We start from the raw sequence: 12,383 nt of genomic DNA, 5'->3' as shown, positions 1-12,383 counted from the left end.
AATCTGCTTGAGCAATGACGTGAGCACCCAGCGATTTGTCCGAATCTAGTCACTTCCATCTATACGATGCCGGCTTCACACTTATTCAAACATCAACGGCGGTCAGGTTCGATCACCACGGACGGAGCTCTTCCACGATCCGTCTCCAAGATGACACAATTTCTTTCGGCCGGGCTTTCAAAGCCTCGGTGATCGACCTCATGATGGTCTGCTCGATCGTCAATCATGTCATACTCTCTCGAGCGCTGTCAACGCGGAGGTGCTCAATGCTCAACATTGCACAAGTTCGTCGACGCCCTCGATAGCTCATCGACCTCAAGTATATAATGGCTCACGAGTCCACTCCTTGTCCGAAAGAATACTTCATCACCTTCAACATCAGCTTCTTGGCACACCACCGCATCACTCTCCTATAAGTCATCATCACCCAAACATACAAATCTTCAAGATGCGTGTTCAAAATGGTGTCTCTCTGCTCGCTGCAGCCAGCATTGCCTATGCTGCACCTCTGGTGAACCCGGTTGCTCCTGTGATCAAGCCGGTCGAGTCTGCCCTCGACCCTATCGAGAACCTAGCCGCTGGCAACCCACTCCTTTCCGCCCCCGCCGCCATCATCGCTCAAGCCGACAGCGCCCTTCTCCAGCCTCTTGCCCAGGACAACTTCAAGCGCACAGACAAGCCTGTCAAGGCAGCCGCTGGCATTCTGGCTGACGCTGGCGACGCTCTTCTGTTCCCCGCCGAGGTCCTCGACGACGCCCTTCACCGTGAGGCTGCCAAGGGCCGCAAGCACTACCCTCGCACCTTTGTCCCGGCCAAGGAGGCCGAGAAAGACGCCGCTGGCATCCTCGCTGATGCCGGTGACGTTCTTCTCTTCCCTGCCGAAGTCCTCGACGATGCACTCCACCGTGAGGCTGCCAAGGGTCGCAAGCACTACCCTCGCACCTTCGGCCCTGCTGCTAAGGGCGTCGAGAAGGACGCTGCTAGTATTCTTGCCGATGCTGGTGATGTAATCCTTTCTCCCTTCGAGTCTCTCGAGGAGTCCCTCCGAGCCGCCTCGAAGGGCCGTAAACACTACCCTCGCACCCTGGGCCCAGCCGTCAACAGCGCTGAGAAAGAAGCTGCCGGCATTCTTGCCGAGGGCGCTGACATTGCTCTCTCGCCATTCGAGTCGCTCGAGGAGGCCCTCCGCGCTGCTTCCAAGAGTCGCAAGCATTACCCACGCACCTTCGGCCCTACCGCAAAGGGCGTCGAGAAAGACGCTGCAGGCATTCTCGCCGATGCTGGCGATGTCGTGCTCTCTCCTTTCGAGTCACTCGAGGAGGCTCTTCGCGCCGCCTCCAACGGCCGCAAGCACTACCCTCGCACCATCAAGCCCGTGAAGGAGGCCGCTAGCGAGGCTGCTGACGTCGTCGCCGCTGGTGCTGACATTCTTTTATCGCCCGCCGAGGCCCTCGACAAGGCTCTGCACAAGGCTAGCGGGAAGCACCCTCGCGATCTCGAGGCGCGCACCTTCCCTCTCTTCTTCCCGCCGCCGCCTCTCGTCGCCGGCGCCATCATTGCTCACGAGGCCGCTGACGCTTTCGAAGATGCCCTCCGCGGCCCTTACTACGATGAGTACGATGGCCGTGACGATGACTACTACTACGACAACCACTTCTAGATGCGCCTGGTCAAATATGAATTCGGAGCACGAATCATGGATGGTGTTCTGTTCATGGATTATTCCAGCTACTGACAGCTGGAATGGACTGGTTTGGATGTCAACGACGGGACACGATGGGTTGAACTGAGAATATGGGGACTTGTAATGGGAATGACATGAGTTCAATGTGAATAGGATTAGCTGCCGTAAATTTTTGAATTGAAGTCCAATTTTTTCAATTTGATATCTTCACGTCGCTCACCTCGGCCGACTTCCTCTTATAATGAATAATAGAGGGGTAACCCAAACCCTAATGCTGGCTAGGGTTTGATCACACGACTGGTGAGTGGCCGTGACATCCGTGGACCGACTTTAATAATATTTCATCATGGAGTTCGTCTCATATCTATCCTTCATACATTGCCGCAAACACGAAATGAAAATCCTGGAATTACGTCCATGATACCGTCACGCAGCCGCACGAGTCTTGTGGCAGCCGACGACTGCTACTCCTTATTCGGCATCATCCTGTTGAGGGGCATTGTCAACTATGCGGACTTCTTGCCCGTCACCCACTTCACGATAGGGGTGTACCCGATCGCCTTGAACTCCACGATCAAGTCGTCAAGCCACGCAAGATACTCTTCGGGCGTTTTTGCCACCCCCGGAATGCCATCGGCTGTGAGTCAATAATTAGCGCGATGAAGCTTAGATGAGGACACTGCAAGACAGATTCGTACCTGGCATGATTCCTGCAAATTGGCGGAACGACTCTGGTAGCAACTCCCCGGTCCAGTCACGATCTTCTGGTCGCGCCGTCGTCGCACCGTATCCCAGAGGAAAGCTCTCGACGTGGATGTCCTTCAGGTTGAGCGACTCGAGCAAGCTCGGGAGGCGCTTCCAAATGTGAACGTCCATACCAGCCGCACCTGCAGACCACTCCTGCACAAGAGCGAGCTTCTTCTGTTGGACTTGCTCATCTGTGTAACCATCAAGCTTGACCCACTCCGCCTCCACCAGCTGGATCATGTCAGCGAAAGCTCCCTCTGCATTTGAAAGACCTTCAAACCCACCTGAATCGTTCCACCAGGTTTGACAGTGTCAACGAGATTCTTCACAGCCACATCCCATTCGTTGGCCTTGATTCCCCAAACCAGCAGGCGCTGGTGCACGAGATCAAACTTGTTCTTCCACCCCCATGATTCCGGAAAGGGATATCGGATATCATGCTTTTTCAGATCAAGTCGGTCATCCTTTCGAAACAGCGCATCCCCGATATCAACTCCACATAGCTTCAGATCCTCACGGACCGGACCGTCGCCTCTAAGGCCGGCCAAGTCGGCAAGCCACGTGCCTGAGGTCCGATCAGATGTATGTACGATGAATAGCGTAACAGATGAGACTCAAAGATCATTCTTGGCTCATGGTCACTCACCGTCACTGCATCCAACGTCCAATATGCTTGCACCCTTGGGCAGCTTAGCATGGGTCAATTTTCCACCGGTGTGAGTTGCAATAAATGCATGCTGGCGCTGCAACCGGTTCACCTCCTCCACATGGTGCGGCAAGAGGTACGCATTTTCGGTTCCTGCGAACTTGCCTCTGACGTCCTCCTTGAAGGCGGATTTGGGCACAACAGGATCGTTCATGGTAGCGTTGATTTTCGATTTTGATTCAGACAGGTTTGGATAATTAATACACCCATCGGCATCACCTGGAACTCGTCTGTCTAAATACATCGGACGTGAGCGATTCGCTCATCCTACCCAGCATCCCACACTGAGCTCCGCATCCTGTACGGAGCGTGCGACAACTCCACAATGGAGTATGATGGGGCACAATGGAGCAGAATGGAGACGCGGTCTTCAAAACCGAAGTTTGTCAACCGAGAACTCCCCGCACGGCCATGAGTATGACGTTTCGCGCCCATGACGACATGTCGAAATTGTTGAATGGGTTCATCGGACTCCAGGAGATTGCATTCCTGTTGCGTCGATGCTGACAAAATGCGACGACCATTCCAGTCCGTGGTAGCGGAGTTTCTTGGATGTCACGTGACTGCTCATTGATATGGAAGCAACATCATTATCTCGCAGCCGAAGTCGCCTCGACCAGCACGCCATGGCTTATTTCAAAGCAGGGACAAGTCGTATCCTATTAGGAACGATTGTGGGTCTCTTTGCGGTCACACAGGTACGTCACCCTGCCACAGCTTGCTGCATCACACGCCCAGTTGTGGGAGTTTCCAACAACACATATAAATCTAGCAGACTGACGGTGAATAGTCGCCATTTCTGTCACGGATACCATCATCATTCAAAGCGAATATCAAAAGTTTCTCCAGTTTTCCGTCAAGAATGTCTCCCGCACTACTGGAACAACCTTTCGAGGTTCCAAGCCTGGCTTTACAGATCGGCAAGCAGAAGCAATTCAGCGCTAAAGGACCCGATGGAGTTGCACCACTTCCGAAGGGAGGTCAATGGGGTCTACCAGCAGGATTGTACACTGTCAAGCAGATCGTCGAAGCCAACGCGCCGCTTCTCGAAACCTGCATTCACCACCTCGGACCCAGCCCAGACGGTGAGCCTTCAGCTCGCGAACAGCTGATCGACAATCTCGCATCCAACCTCGCGCTCGACACCCGCGAGGCCAGCATTTCCATCCCGACGGGAGACCCGAATCGTGCTGAACTCGCAAAGCAAGCCATAAACATCGGCAAGACCCTCATCAAGTATGTTCGAAACGTTTCCGATGTTGAGTTCGACCCCAACTATGTCGTCCGCAGCCCCTGTGAAGGCCACATGCTCAAGCCTCACGTTGCGTACTTGATGTTCGGTCCCCGCAGTCTCCGCCACCTCATGCAAATCTACAATGAGTACCTCCATCAGATGGTACTCCTCCGCGATGCCCTCCTGCCTTTTGAGAATTACGAAGATGTTCTCATTCAGATCAACCCAGGTCCCAAGCGAGGAATTCGACACACCGAGGAAGCTCGTGGGGCTTTCTTGACCGAGGCATTGACGAAGCAGGTCAAACAACGAACACTCCTCCGAGCTGCCCAATCCTTCCTCGCACCATCACTTTCTGAGAAGAGTGACGTCGGCTTCCAGTACAAGGGAGGAGTTGTTCTCCCGGCATTCATTGCTGGCGGCCGCTCCTCTCAATTGCTGCGTTGGGTCCCCGTAGTCTTGGATGAGTCCGTCGAAGAGACCACATTCCACTACGCCCTCGAGGACTACTACGCTGCCGATCGCGCGGAACTCAGCTTGAACAAGGGTGAGAATGCTGGAAATGCCAAGGTTGCCAACTCCACCCTGAATGCTACCAACAAAGACGGCAAACATCAAGTCCAGCTCAACATTGAGTGGGATGACGGGAAGTCGGCCAGCTTCGATGTGGGTCAGATCGCCCGTGGTCGCCGTTACGCCCACTGGGCTCAGAGCACCAAAGCGGGCAAGGGAGAGGAGCCGGAGAAGTCAAAGACCTTCCGCCACGACGCACACGCTGTCTTGACGTCGTCCCAGTCGGGTCTTATCCTCCCGCCAAAAGGATTCCATATCATCAAGTCCAACAGCAAGGTTGAGACGCTCGCGCTACTAGGCAAGACATACCCGGACAACATTGTTTTGGTGGAAGAGGGGCACTCGCTTGCGCAAGCAATTGCTGCTGGCCAGGGGGGACTGCCAGACGCAGGTCGTTTTTTCATTGCCACGGGGGAGCTTTAGGCACAAATTGTATTCATAGTCAGCAGCTCAATCGACAGCTGTGCAGCTTCACGAAATTGTAATAAACCTTTCTTCCGTGTCTGTCTAATTTCACCGCCTACTTGATCCCACCGATTTCAAATGTGCCCGGAGGCTTTGAATTGTGTTTTTCCGGAGATTAACGTACCTGAACCAGAGAGCCATTCCGTCCGATCCGTACGCTAGTCGATGCGGTCCCCTTCCACGGAGTTGGTATCCCTCTCAATGGCATGGGCCACGTGGGAGCTTACATCAGAGGTAGCTAGTATGCTTTAGTTGCTTATAATTTCCTCATGTTCGTGCTTCAATATCACTTCTCTCGATCGTCGTAGCACCACGCTTTTTTGCATTGCTTTTCTCTGATTGCGAGGCCATTTCATATCATCGCCCAACTCACACGGTGAGCATCGATTACCATGTGGATATCATGTGTGCTTTTCGCGTCTACCGCGACCGCCGCCATTCTACGCCCGATGGGCCAACAACCGCTCTCACCTAGCTCGGTGCTAGGCGAGAACTCCATCGCGCGTGAATGCCTTGCTGAAGGAGTCGTCTGTCTCGAGAAGGGAGGTGCCAGGTTACCCTCCCCGTTCTACAGAGAGCCCGCCAATGGAAGCTTCTTCAACAACTACGGAGACGTGTCTATTGACTCGGACGTCTCGTGGAGCTCGGTCTCGAAGGCAGACTTTGTGGTTTTCAATGAGGAGCTCGCCAAGGGTATTTTGGGCAAGAAGCCCAAGGTCGACTTCATGTTTGCCGTCTCGCCATACCTGCACGAGAGCCCCGTCTATGTACCTGGCTTGAACAGACTGTTCTTCTCGGAGCTTTCTCAAAACCTGCCCATGTACGTCGTCGACCTCGACGAGGCTCAGCCGACCGTGGAGGAGTATCTCGCCGACCCGCCAATCTACGTGCCCAATGGTGCTTTCTACAGCGGGGGAAAGATCTACTACGCTGTGGCTGGCTCCAACGCGACTGTGGCATCGGCCAAATTGAGCACCCAGCAACGTCCGGGAATCATCGCATTGGACCCATACACCAACACCACCGAGGTGTTGCTCAACAACTATTTTGGTCTGGCTCTTCCCGGCTGCGATGACATCGTCGTCGACCCGCAAACTGGATTCATCTGGTTCACCGTGCCGTACTACAGCTGGTGGTTGCAAATCGCGGACCTGCCACCGCACACCAAGAGCGGAACCTTCCGCTTCGACCCCAAGACCGGCAGCGTCGTCATCGTGGACGACGACATGCGGAGTCCGAACGGCATCGCCTTCTCACCCAACTCCGCCCACCTGTACATCAGCGACACCGCCGCCGCCGGTGCGTCGGCTCCGATCTCCATGGACGTGCCCAGCCCAGGAATTCCGGGCATCCTCTTCAACACAACGGAGAAGCGGACCATTTACAAATATGATGTCGTCGACCAGGGACGTGCGATCGTGAATAAGCGTCCCATCCATTATGATACCATCGGCACCGTGCCAGATGGTCTGAAGGCGGCCCGCAACGGCCTCGTCGTCACCGCCAGTGGAAACGGATTGACCGTGCTGACCGAGTTTGGCGATGTTATTCTCCGCGCGCAGACCAACTTCACCGTCAACAACTTCCAGTGGGTCGAAGGTGCTGATAAGAGCTGGACTGAGGTGTGGATGGTCGGACAAGGTGGTGTTGCACGCGTGTCTTGGGACCTGCAGGGCGTGCAGGCGAGATAAGTTTATCTTGACCTTGCTTTGGTCATGCCTTTAATTTGTTGCTGTGAATGTGTTGAAACACAAACCATCATTCACTGATTTGCCATGTATCTTACAAGAAAGAAGTAGAGAAAAATTCAAATTTGAAACATTGCTTTTTGTGACTTTCTCGCTACTTTTAGATATTTCTGATTGTGTTGGTATAGGGATACGAACGAAGGTTCTTGCACTCTTCTCTACATGCTGCGAGTGCAGGTAAAACCAAAATTCAATAACCCCGAGATCACGATTGCATCACGTACATGATTTGACAATCTTACGCTCCACTGAGGCGGAATAGGTTCAAATATGGCTCAATCATCATTTGAAGACCAGGAAATATCGCATACTTCCTCATTCAATATTTATACATGGAATGTGGCGACGCTCTCGTACTCTCCACTGCCCCTCGTGGTCATGCAATGAAAGTCGGTATTCTCAGTCAAGGTGAGACTGTTCTCATTCAATCTTCTGTCATCGTCTAGACGTCTTCAAACGATGGTGGAACCAGCTGCGAGCCATCTTTCCATCTCAAGGCTGGCGAGAATGAATGCGCTTGATCCGATGAGACTGTCATTCACCCGTGCGCGGTTGACGTAATACTATGTAAAAGTCAGCATCAACATCTCATCGCTCGTGGGAAATTGCACTCACATCAAAATTCGGTCGTGCCTCATGGAGGCTGGCGATGATGCTTGTACCATGAAATTCCAACAGCCCGGAATCGTTCTCGACAACAAATAGAGTGACAACTTCATCGTATAGTCCTCGGACGACATCCCCGACAGTGAGCACGGCAGGAAGAGGCGTTTGGGCCTGCTGTGGACCGTAAGCGCCTTGTCTAATTGGCGAGTGAGCAGATCCATCGATGATTACGTGGTCGGAGATGTACCCCAGGCGGAGGCTCTTTGCTAAGACGAAGGCAATCATCGCACTGGCGCTGGCTTCGATGTAGTTGCCCTCTGCACCTGGCTGGTCAACGACCTGCCATACTGCATAGCTACCCGTGACAGTAGCCGAATGTCTCGCAGCGACCACATTGGCGCGCGCAATGTCGTGTAAGATGGTTCTCATGCGTTTGTACGCTGGCGACGATTTTGTTCTGCTATCGTTTTCTGCCAACTCCAAGGCATCGACTAGACCGATAAGGTACCATGCCATGCTGCGACCCCAGACCATCGGACTGGCGCCCGTTTTCGAATCCGCCCAAGGCGCAGATTTAGACGCGTCATATCCGTGGACGATGAGACCCGTCGCGGCGTGATGGACATGTTGGTACAGAATCTCTAGCTGTTCAAGAGCAGAATTGATGTTTAGGCCGTCAGAGAATTTCTGGCCATAGAGCGTTGCGAAGGGTGCGAATCCGTACATGCCATCGCTGTAGGAGAGGTTGCCATATTGTTCGTATGGAAGTGGTGGGTCGGCAAAATACCAAAACCCACCGTTTGCACTCCGTAGTTGGAGATCTATTGACTGTCGGAGCGCCTGTAGAGCCTTCTCCGCCACAGGCGTCGCAACGTCGCTCTGCCTGCAGAAAAGTGTTAAAGCATAGGGTTTAACAATGATCGCACACTATGACTTACAGTATACTGCGGCCTGCGCAGACTCTGTCCAGAGGTGCACGCGAATCTTTGACAGCATTCGTGAAGTCATCAATGCCATATTGCAGGCTTTCACGATGATATTCGGTCCACGCCGCGGCTTGTTCAGGGTCGCTGCTGGCTGCGATTGCTTCCCGCAAGCTTTCCTGAAAGAATCCCTATAGAACACCAACAATCGCCATCAGCAACATCAACATCAACAGCAGAAACAAGATAAATTGCGAATATTCGATTCATGCAACGACTCAGCCGCACCTTTTGGATTTCACTGAGTAGGCCGTCGGCTGCTCTGACGCCCTCCTTGCGAGCGATAACGCTTTCAAGCATCCACGTCGAGTATGGCCGTGGGAGTTCTGTAGCGGCGGCCAGCAACGGCCCAACGCCAAGACCGAGCAAAGCGATACTGGTGAAAAGCATTTTGTTTCTAAGAGATTATACCTATGCAGACCTGACGTATGCGGCGACCACGCCTGGACTATTATCTCTGGCCACGAGCATCTGCACGCTGTGATCGCATATCCGAAGAAGGATTTTGGCTTCAGTAAGCTTATTTCGGACGGCCAATTCCGCAGGCCCGCCCGGAGTTCAGGCGTCAGGGTCCAGCCGTTTCACCTGTGCCAGCCCGGAAATTGATGGGCGTCTTTGTCAGGATTGAACAGTGATTACAACATCATGCATGATATCAGAGACAAGCGTAAAATACAATTTCAAGATGTTCCGGAAGAAGCCTCCGAGTGTAGATCTGATGCCTATTGAACGATTCGCTGTTAATTTCTTGTATATTTGTATGGTATCTTTTCGTTGATCGCTCTCGTTGCCCTGGTCATTGTTCGTTCTCTTCTACAGAGACAACCACAAACATGTCGGACTCCGCCAGTGCCGAGAAAGACATGTCCCGCAAGCCGTCCAAGGATGATTCTCTAGGCAAGTTGAAAGGTCCACGCGTTGGGCATTTCATAGTCACTAACATCTCGAAGACACTCCGAATGATGCCGGTGATAATTCCACAGCAGAAAAGGAACAAGAAGGAGACGACCATGTCTACAGCGCAGATAATCTTTCGTCGTTTCGACAATTCCTGATGATCGGCACGGTCTGCATGGCCATGTTCACAAACCAGCTCGGTCTCGGAAATACTCTTGGCATCGTCGGCGTCATCGGCGAGACCTTTGGATTGGAGAATGAGGGTGAAGAAGCCTGGCTCGTCGCCGGATACTCCCTGACCGTCGGTACATTCATCCTTCTGGCAGGCCGACTCGGTGACCTGTACGGCTACAAGCGGATGTTCCTCATCGGTATGACCTGGTATGCTATCTGGAGTTTGGCGGCTGGAGTGAGCGTTTTCAACAAGTCGGCCAAGTCCGGCTACGTCCTCTTCATCTTTGCGCGCGCCTTCCAAGGGATTGGCCCATCGATGACCATGCCTGCCGCGCTGGCTCTGCTTGGCACAGCGTACCGTCCTGGACAAACGAAGAACATGGCATTTGCATTATTCGGAGGATGCGCACCCTTTGGTGCTGTGGCGGGCTTTCTGTTGTCGGTCTTGACCCTTCCCTTGAGAAAAGAGCTCAAATGCTGACAATGAAATCGTTCTAGTGGTGGCCTTTTCGCGCTGGCCTGGTGGCCGTGGACCTACTACAGCCAAGCTATCGCACTTGCCGCCCTGACCGCCTTCGCAACCTGGTCGATTCCCGATCAGCCTCTGGGTAAGGACGCGCAGGCCATGTCGGCCACAGAGAAAGTTAAGAACCTTGATCTCATCGGCGGCACGATCGGCATTACTGCGCTGGTGCTCATCAACTTCGCCTGGAACCAAGCAGTAGTCGCGGGCTGGGAACAACCTTACGTGTATGCGACCCTCATCGTGGGCTGCTTTCTGCTTGCTGTCTTCGCCTACTACGAAGCGAGATTGTCGCCGAATCCACTCCTCCCATTTGCTGCCTTCAACAGCGACATCGCGTTTGTTTTTGGCTGTACTGCCGCTGGATGGGGAACATTCGGTATCTGGGTGAGTAGCGCTTTCATTGCTCCCAATCTTACGTTCGTTTCACTAACATGCCTCTGCTTCTGCAGGTCTTTTACGCGGCACAATTGGTGATTTACGGTCGCGGCGTCACTCCGCTTCTCCTATCCGCTTGGTACTCACCCGTCATTCCGTCTGGCCTCATTTCAGCTCTCGCCGTCGGCAAGCTTTTGGGCAGAAAGTTGTCCGCGGCATGGGTCATGGTCATCGGGCAAGTCGCCTTCGTCGTGGGCTCCCTTCTTATCGCTACCTACCCTGTCCAGGACACTTACTGGGGCCATTTCTTCTTCTCCGTACTGATCATCACCGTTGGCATGGACTCCTCTTTCCCTGCCGCGACCATCATCTTCAGCGATGCCGTCGAGCCCAAGTATCAGGGTATGGCTGCGTCGGTTGTTTTGACCATCGTCAACTACTCCATCAGCCTGGCCCTCGGCTTCGCAGGTACTGTTGAGATCGAGACAAAGGCTGGCGATGCCATGAGGGGCTACCGGAATGCTCTCTGGTTCGCTGTGGGTCTGGCTGGGCTTGGGTTGGTGCTTTCGTTGATCTTTGTGGTCAAGGACGAGCTAAGCAAGCGTCGTTCGAAGCAGGCTTGAGGCACAGTGCGATGTGATGGCGACTCATCGGAATTTGTCTGTCAGTTTTAGATTGTAATTGAAGCGGCTATCGTATTAGCTTTGGTATTAGAAGTAAAATTACGCAATTGTCATTGTATTTCGTTTATCTGTCCTCAGCCCAGCTCTCATTTCCGTGGCATTCTACAATTTTTAGATTGAGCCGATGCTATGTCCCATCTGCTCTAAATCGACCGCTTCGTGTCCTATGAGCAACAAGGCGATAAGACAAACTCGGATTTGGTAGATTATCAGGCGTTGTATTGTGCGGGATATCAAGGTCTTTACCTGAGACCTCTTCTTAATTTTGTCTCTCGATACTGCAGCGACATCGAGGACACGATCCTTCAAGAAAACAATGTAGAGGTTGACAGCTTGTAGGTTCCACAATGGCTTCAAGTTCAAATTCTGGCCTGGTGCATCCTGGAAGATTTTCTCGAGTCATCCGCAGAAGATGATGATCCCAAGTATCATGGACGTGACAGCATCGAGTTGCTTTTTGGATCGACAAGCAGGATTTGAAATCCCTCCAATCGGCTTGGTGAAGGCATGAGGTGGACAATGCTCGAAAATACGCGGTCGGCGTGGCCTCCGCGCCCGACCGCGTGGCTATGACTTTGCCTTATTCGGGAGAAACAGAACTCCGCCTTGCGATCGAGAGCTTACCACAGCACTTCAGGAAGAGAGCGACCCCTGCAATTTGATATGGTACTCTTTTAGGGCTTGCTAGCCGTCTTTGGGATTTCCATAGGATTTCAGCCGTAGCGAACTATCTAGCAAACATCACCTCCTCACATGTTCAGGCCTGCCTGAGTGTTAGATTGCCTTTTCTATGGATCTTAGTTGCTGGGCAAGTGCTCTACTTATTGAATACATTTTCTCAAACAAAATCGATCACTTGGAATGGGTAAAGTCATCTGATTCAGGAAGAGTACGTCCTGGGCTATTGCCAGATCCTTTGCCAGATCCTTTGCACGTAATATTACCTGCACATGGTTTTTCTTTCACAAGATTGTCAGGAGCG

General features: G+C 52.9%; 6 protein-coding genes across 6 annotated transcripts; 4 read left to right on the top strand and 2 right to left on the bottom strand.

The window, feature by feature from the left end:
* Positions 1-14: 14 nt before the first annotated feature.
* Positions 15-1,710, top strand: K489DRAFT_100922 (uncharacterized protein). The gene has a single exon (XM_033598833.1). It carries the CDS (start codon positions 449-451, stop codon positions 1,658-1,660), a length of 1,212 nt encoding a protein of 403 aa, XP_033462932.1. The 5' UTR covers positions 15-448; the 3' UTR covers positions 1,661-1,710.
* Positions 1,711-2,190: 480 nt separating this feature from the next.
* Positions 2,191-3,291, bottom strand: K489DRAFT_406705 (putative methyltransferase; the record flags this gene model as incomplete). Its single annotated transcript, XM_033607287.1, has 4 exons — positions 2,191-2,321; positions 2,383-2,662; positions 2,716-2,996; positions 3,078-3,291. The coding sequence occupies 4 exons, from the start codon at positions 3,289-3,291 to the stop codon at positions 2,191-2,193; spliced, it is 906 nt and encodes a 301-aa protein (XP_033462931.1).
* Positions 3,292-3,763: 472 nt separating this feature from the next.
* On the top strand, positions 3,764-5,367 carry K489DRAFT_406704 (uncharacterized protein; the record flags this gene model as incomplete). The annotated part of the gene is made up of 2 exons (XM_033607286.1): positions 3,764-3,835; positions 3,928-5,367. The coding sequence occupies 2 exons, from the start codon at positions 3,764-3,766 to the stop codon at positions 5,365-5,367; spliced, it is 1,512 nt and encodes a 503-aa protein (XP_033462930.1).
* Positions 5,368-5,722: 355 nt separating this feature from the next.
* Positions 5,723-7,211, top strand: K489DRAFT_376285 (putative lactonohydrolase). Its single transcript, XM_033603881.1, has one exon. The coding sequence runs from the start codon at positions 5,802-5,804 to the stop codon at positions 7,098-7,100; it is 1,299 nt and encodes a 432-aa protein (XP_033462929.1). The 5' UTR covers positions 5,723-5,801; the 3' UTR covers positions 7,101-7,211.
* A 218-nt stretch (positions 7,212-7,429) lies between these two features.
* K489DRAFT_331370 (glycoside hydrolase family 105 protein) lies at positions 7,430-9,058 on the bottom strand. Its single transcript, XM_033602140.1, has 4 exons — positions 8,975-9,058; positions 8,702-8,877; positions 7,773-8,646; positions 7,430-7,720 (listed from the first exon to the last, which is right to left on the bottom strand). The coding sequence occupies exons 1-4, from the start codon at positions 9,044-9,046 to the stop codon at positions 7,610-7,612; spliced, it is 1,233 nt and encodes a 410-aa protein (XP_033462928.1). The 5' UTR covers positions 9,047-9,058; the 3' UTR covers positions 7,430-7,609.
* A 666-nt stretch (positions 9,059-9,724) lies between these two features.
* Positions 9,725-11,410, top strand: K489DRAFT_349989 (MFS general substrate transporter). The gene is made up of 3 exons (XM_033602415.1): positions 9,725-10,255; positions 10,316-10,727; positions 10,793-11,410. The coding sequence occupies exons 1-3, from the start codon at positions 9,801-9,803 to the stop codon at positions 11,339-11,341; spliced, it is 1,416 nt and encodes a 471-aa protein (XP_033462927.1). The 5' UTR covers positions 9,725-9,800; the 3' UTR covers positions 11,342-11,410.
* Positions 11,411-12,383: the final 973 nt, after the last annotated feature.

This window comes from Dissoconium aciculare, assembly GCF_010015565.1.
Source record: "Dissoconium aciculare CBS 342.82 unplaced genomic scaffold K489scaffold_2, whole genome shotgun sequence".
NCBI lineage: Eukaryota > Fungi > Ascomycota > Dothideomycetes > Mycosphaerellales > Dissoconiaceae > Dissoconium > Dissoconium aciculare.
This window is presented reverse-complemented; position numbering and strand designations above follow the sequence as displayed.

Excerpts from the sequence above, each read along its gene's own strand:
- K489DRAFT_331370 (XM_033602140.1), bottom strand. The coding sequence starts at position 9,046 with ATGCTTGAAAGCGTTATCGCTCGCAAGGAGGGCGTCAGAGCAGCCGAC. Across the intron at positions 8,878-8,974 it reads TACTCAGTGAAATCCAAAAG|GGATTCTTTCAGGAAAGCTT; the intron begins GTGCGGCTGAGT and ends GGTGTTCTATAG. Across the intron at positions 7,721-7,772 it reads AGGCACGACCGAATTTTGAT|TATTACGTCAACCGCGCACG; the intron begins GTGAGTGCAATT and ends ACTTTTACATAG.
- K489DRAFT_376285 (XM_033603881.1), top strand. The coding sequence starts at position 5,802 with ATGTGGATATCATGTGTGCTTTTCGCGTCTACCGCGACCGCCGCCATT.
- K489DRAFT_100922 (XM_033598833.1), top strand. The coding sequence starts at position 449 with ATGCGTGTTCAAAATGGTGTCTCTCTGCTCGCTGCAGCCAGCATTGCC.
- K489DRAFT_349989 (XM_033602415.1), top strand. The coding sequence starts at position 9,801 with ATGATCGGCACGGTCTGCATGGCCATGTTCACAAACCAGCTCGGTCTC. Across the intron at positions 10,256-10,315 it reads GCTGTGGCGGGCTTTCTGTT|TGGTGGCCTTTTCGCGCTGG; the intron begins GTCGGTCTTGAC and ends AAATCGTTCTAG. Across the intron at positions 10,728-10,792 it reads GGGGAACATTCGGTATCTGG|GTCTTTTACGCGGCACAATT; the intron begins GTGAGTAGCGCT and ends CTGCTTCTGCAG.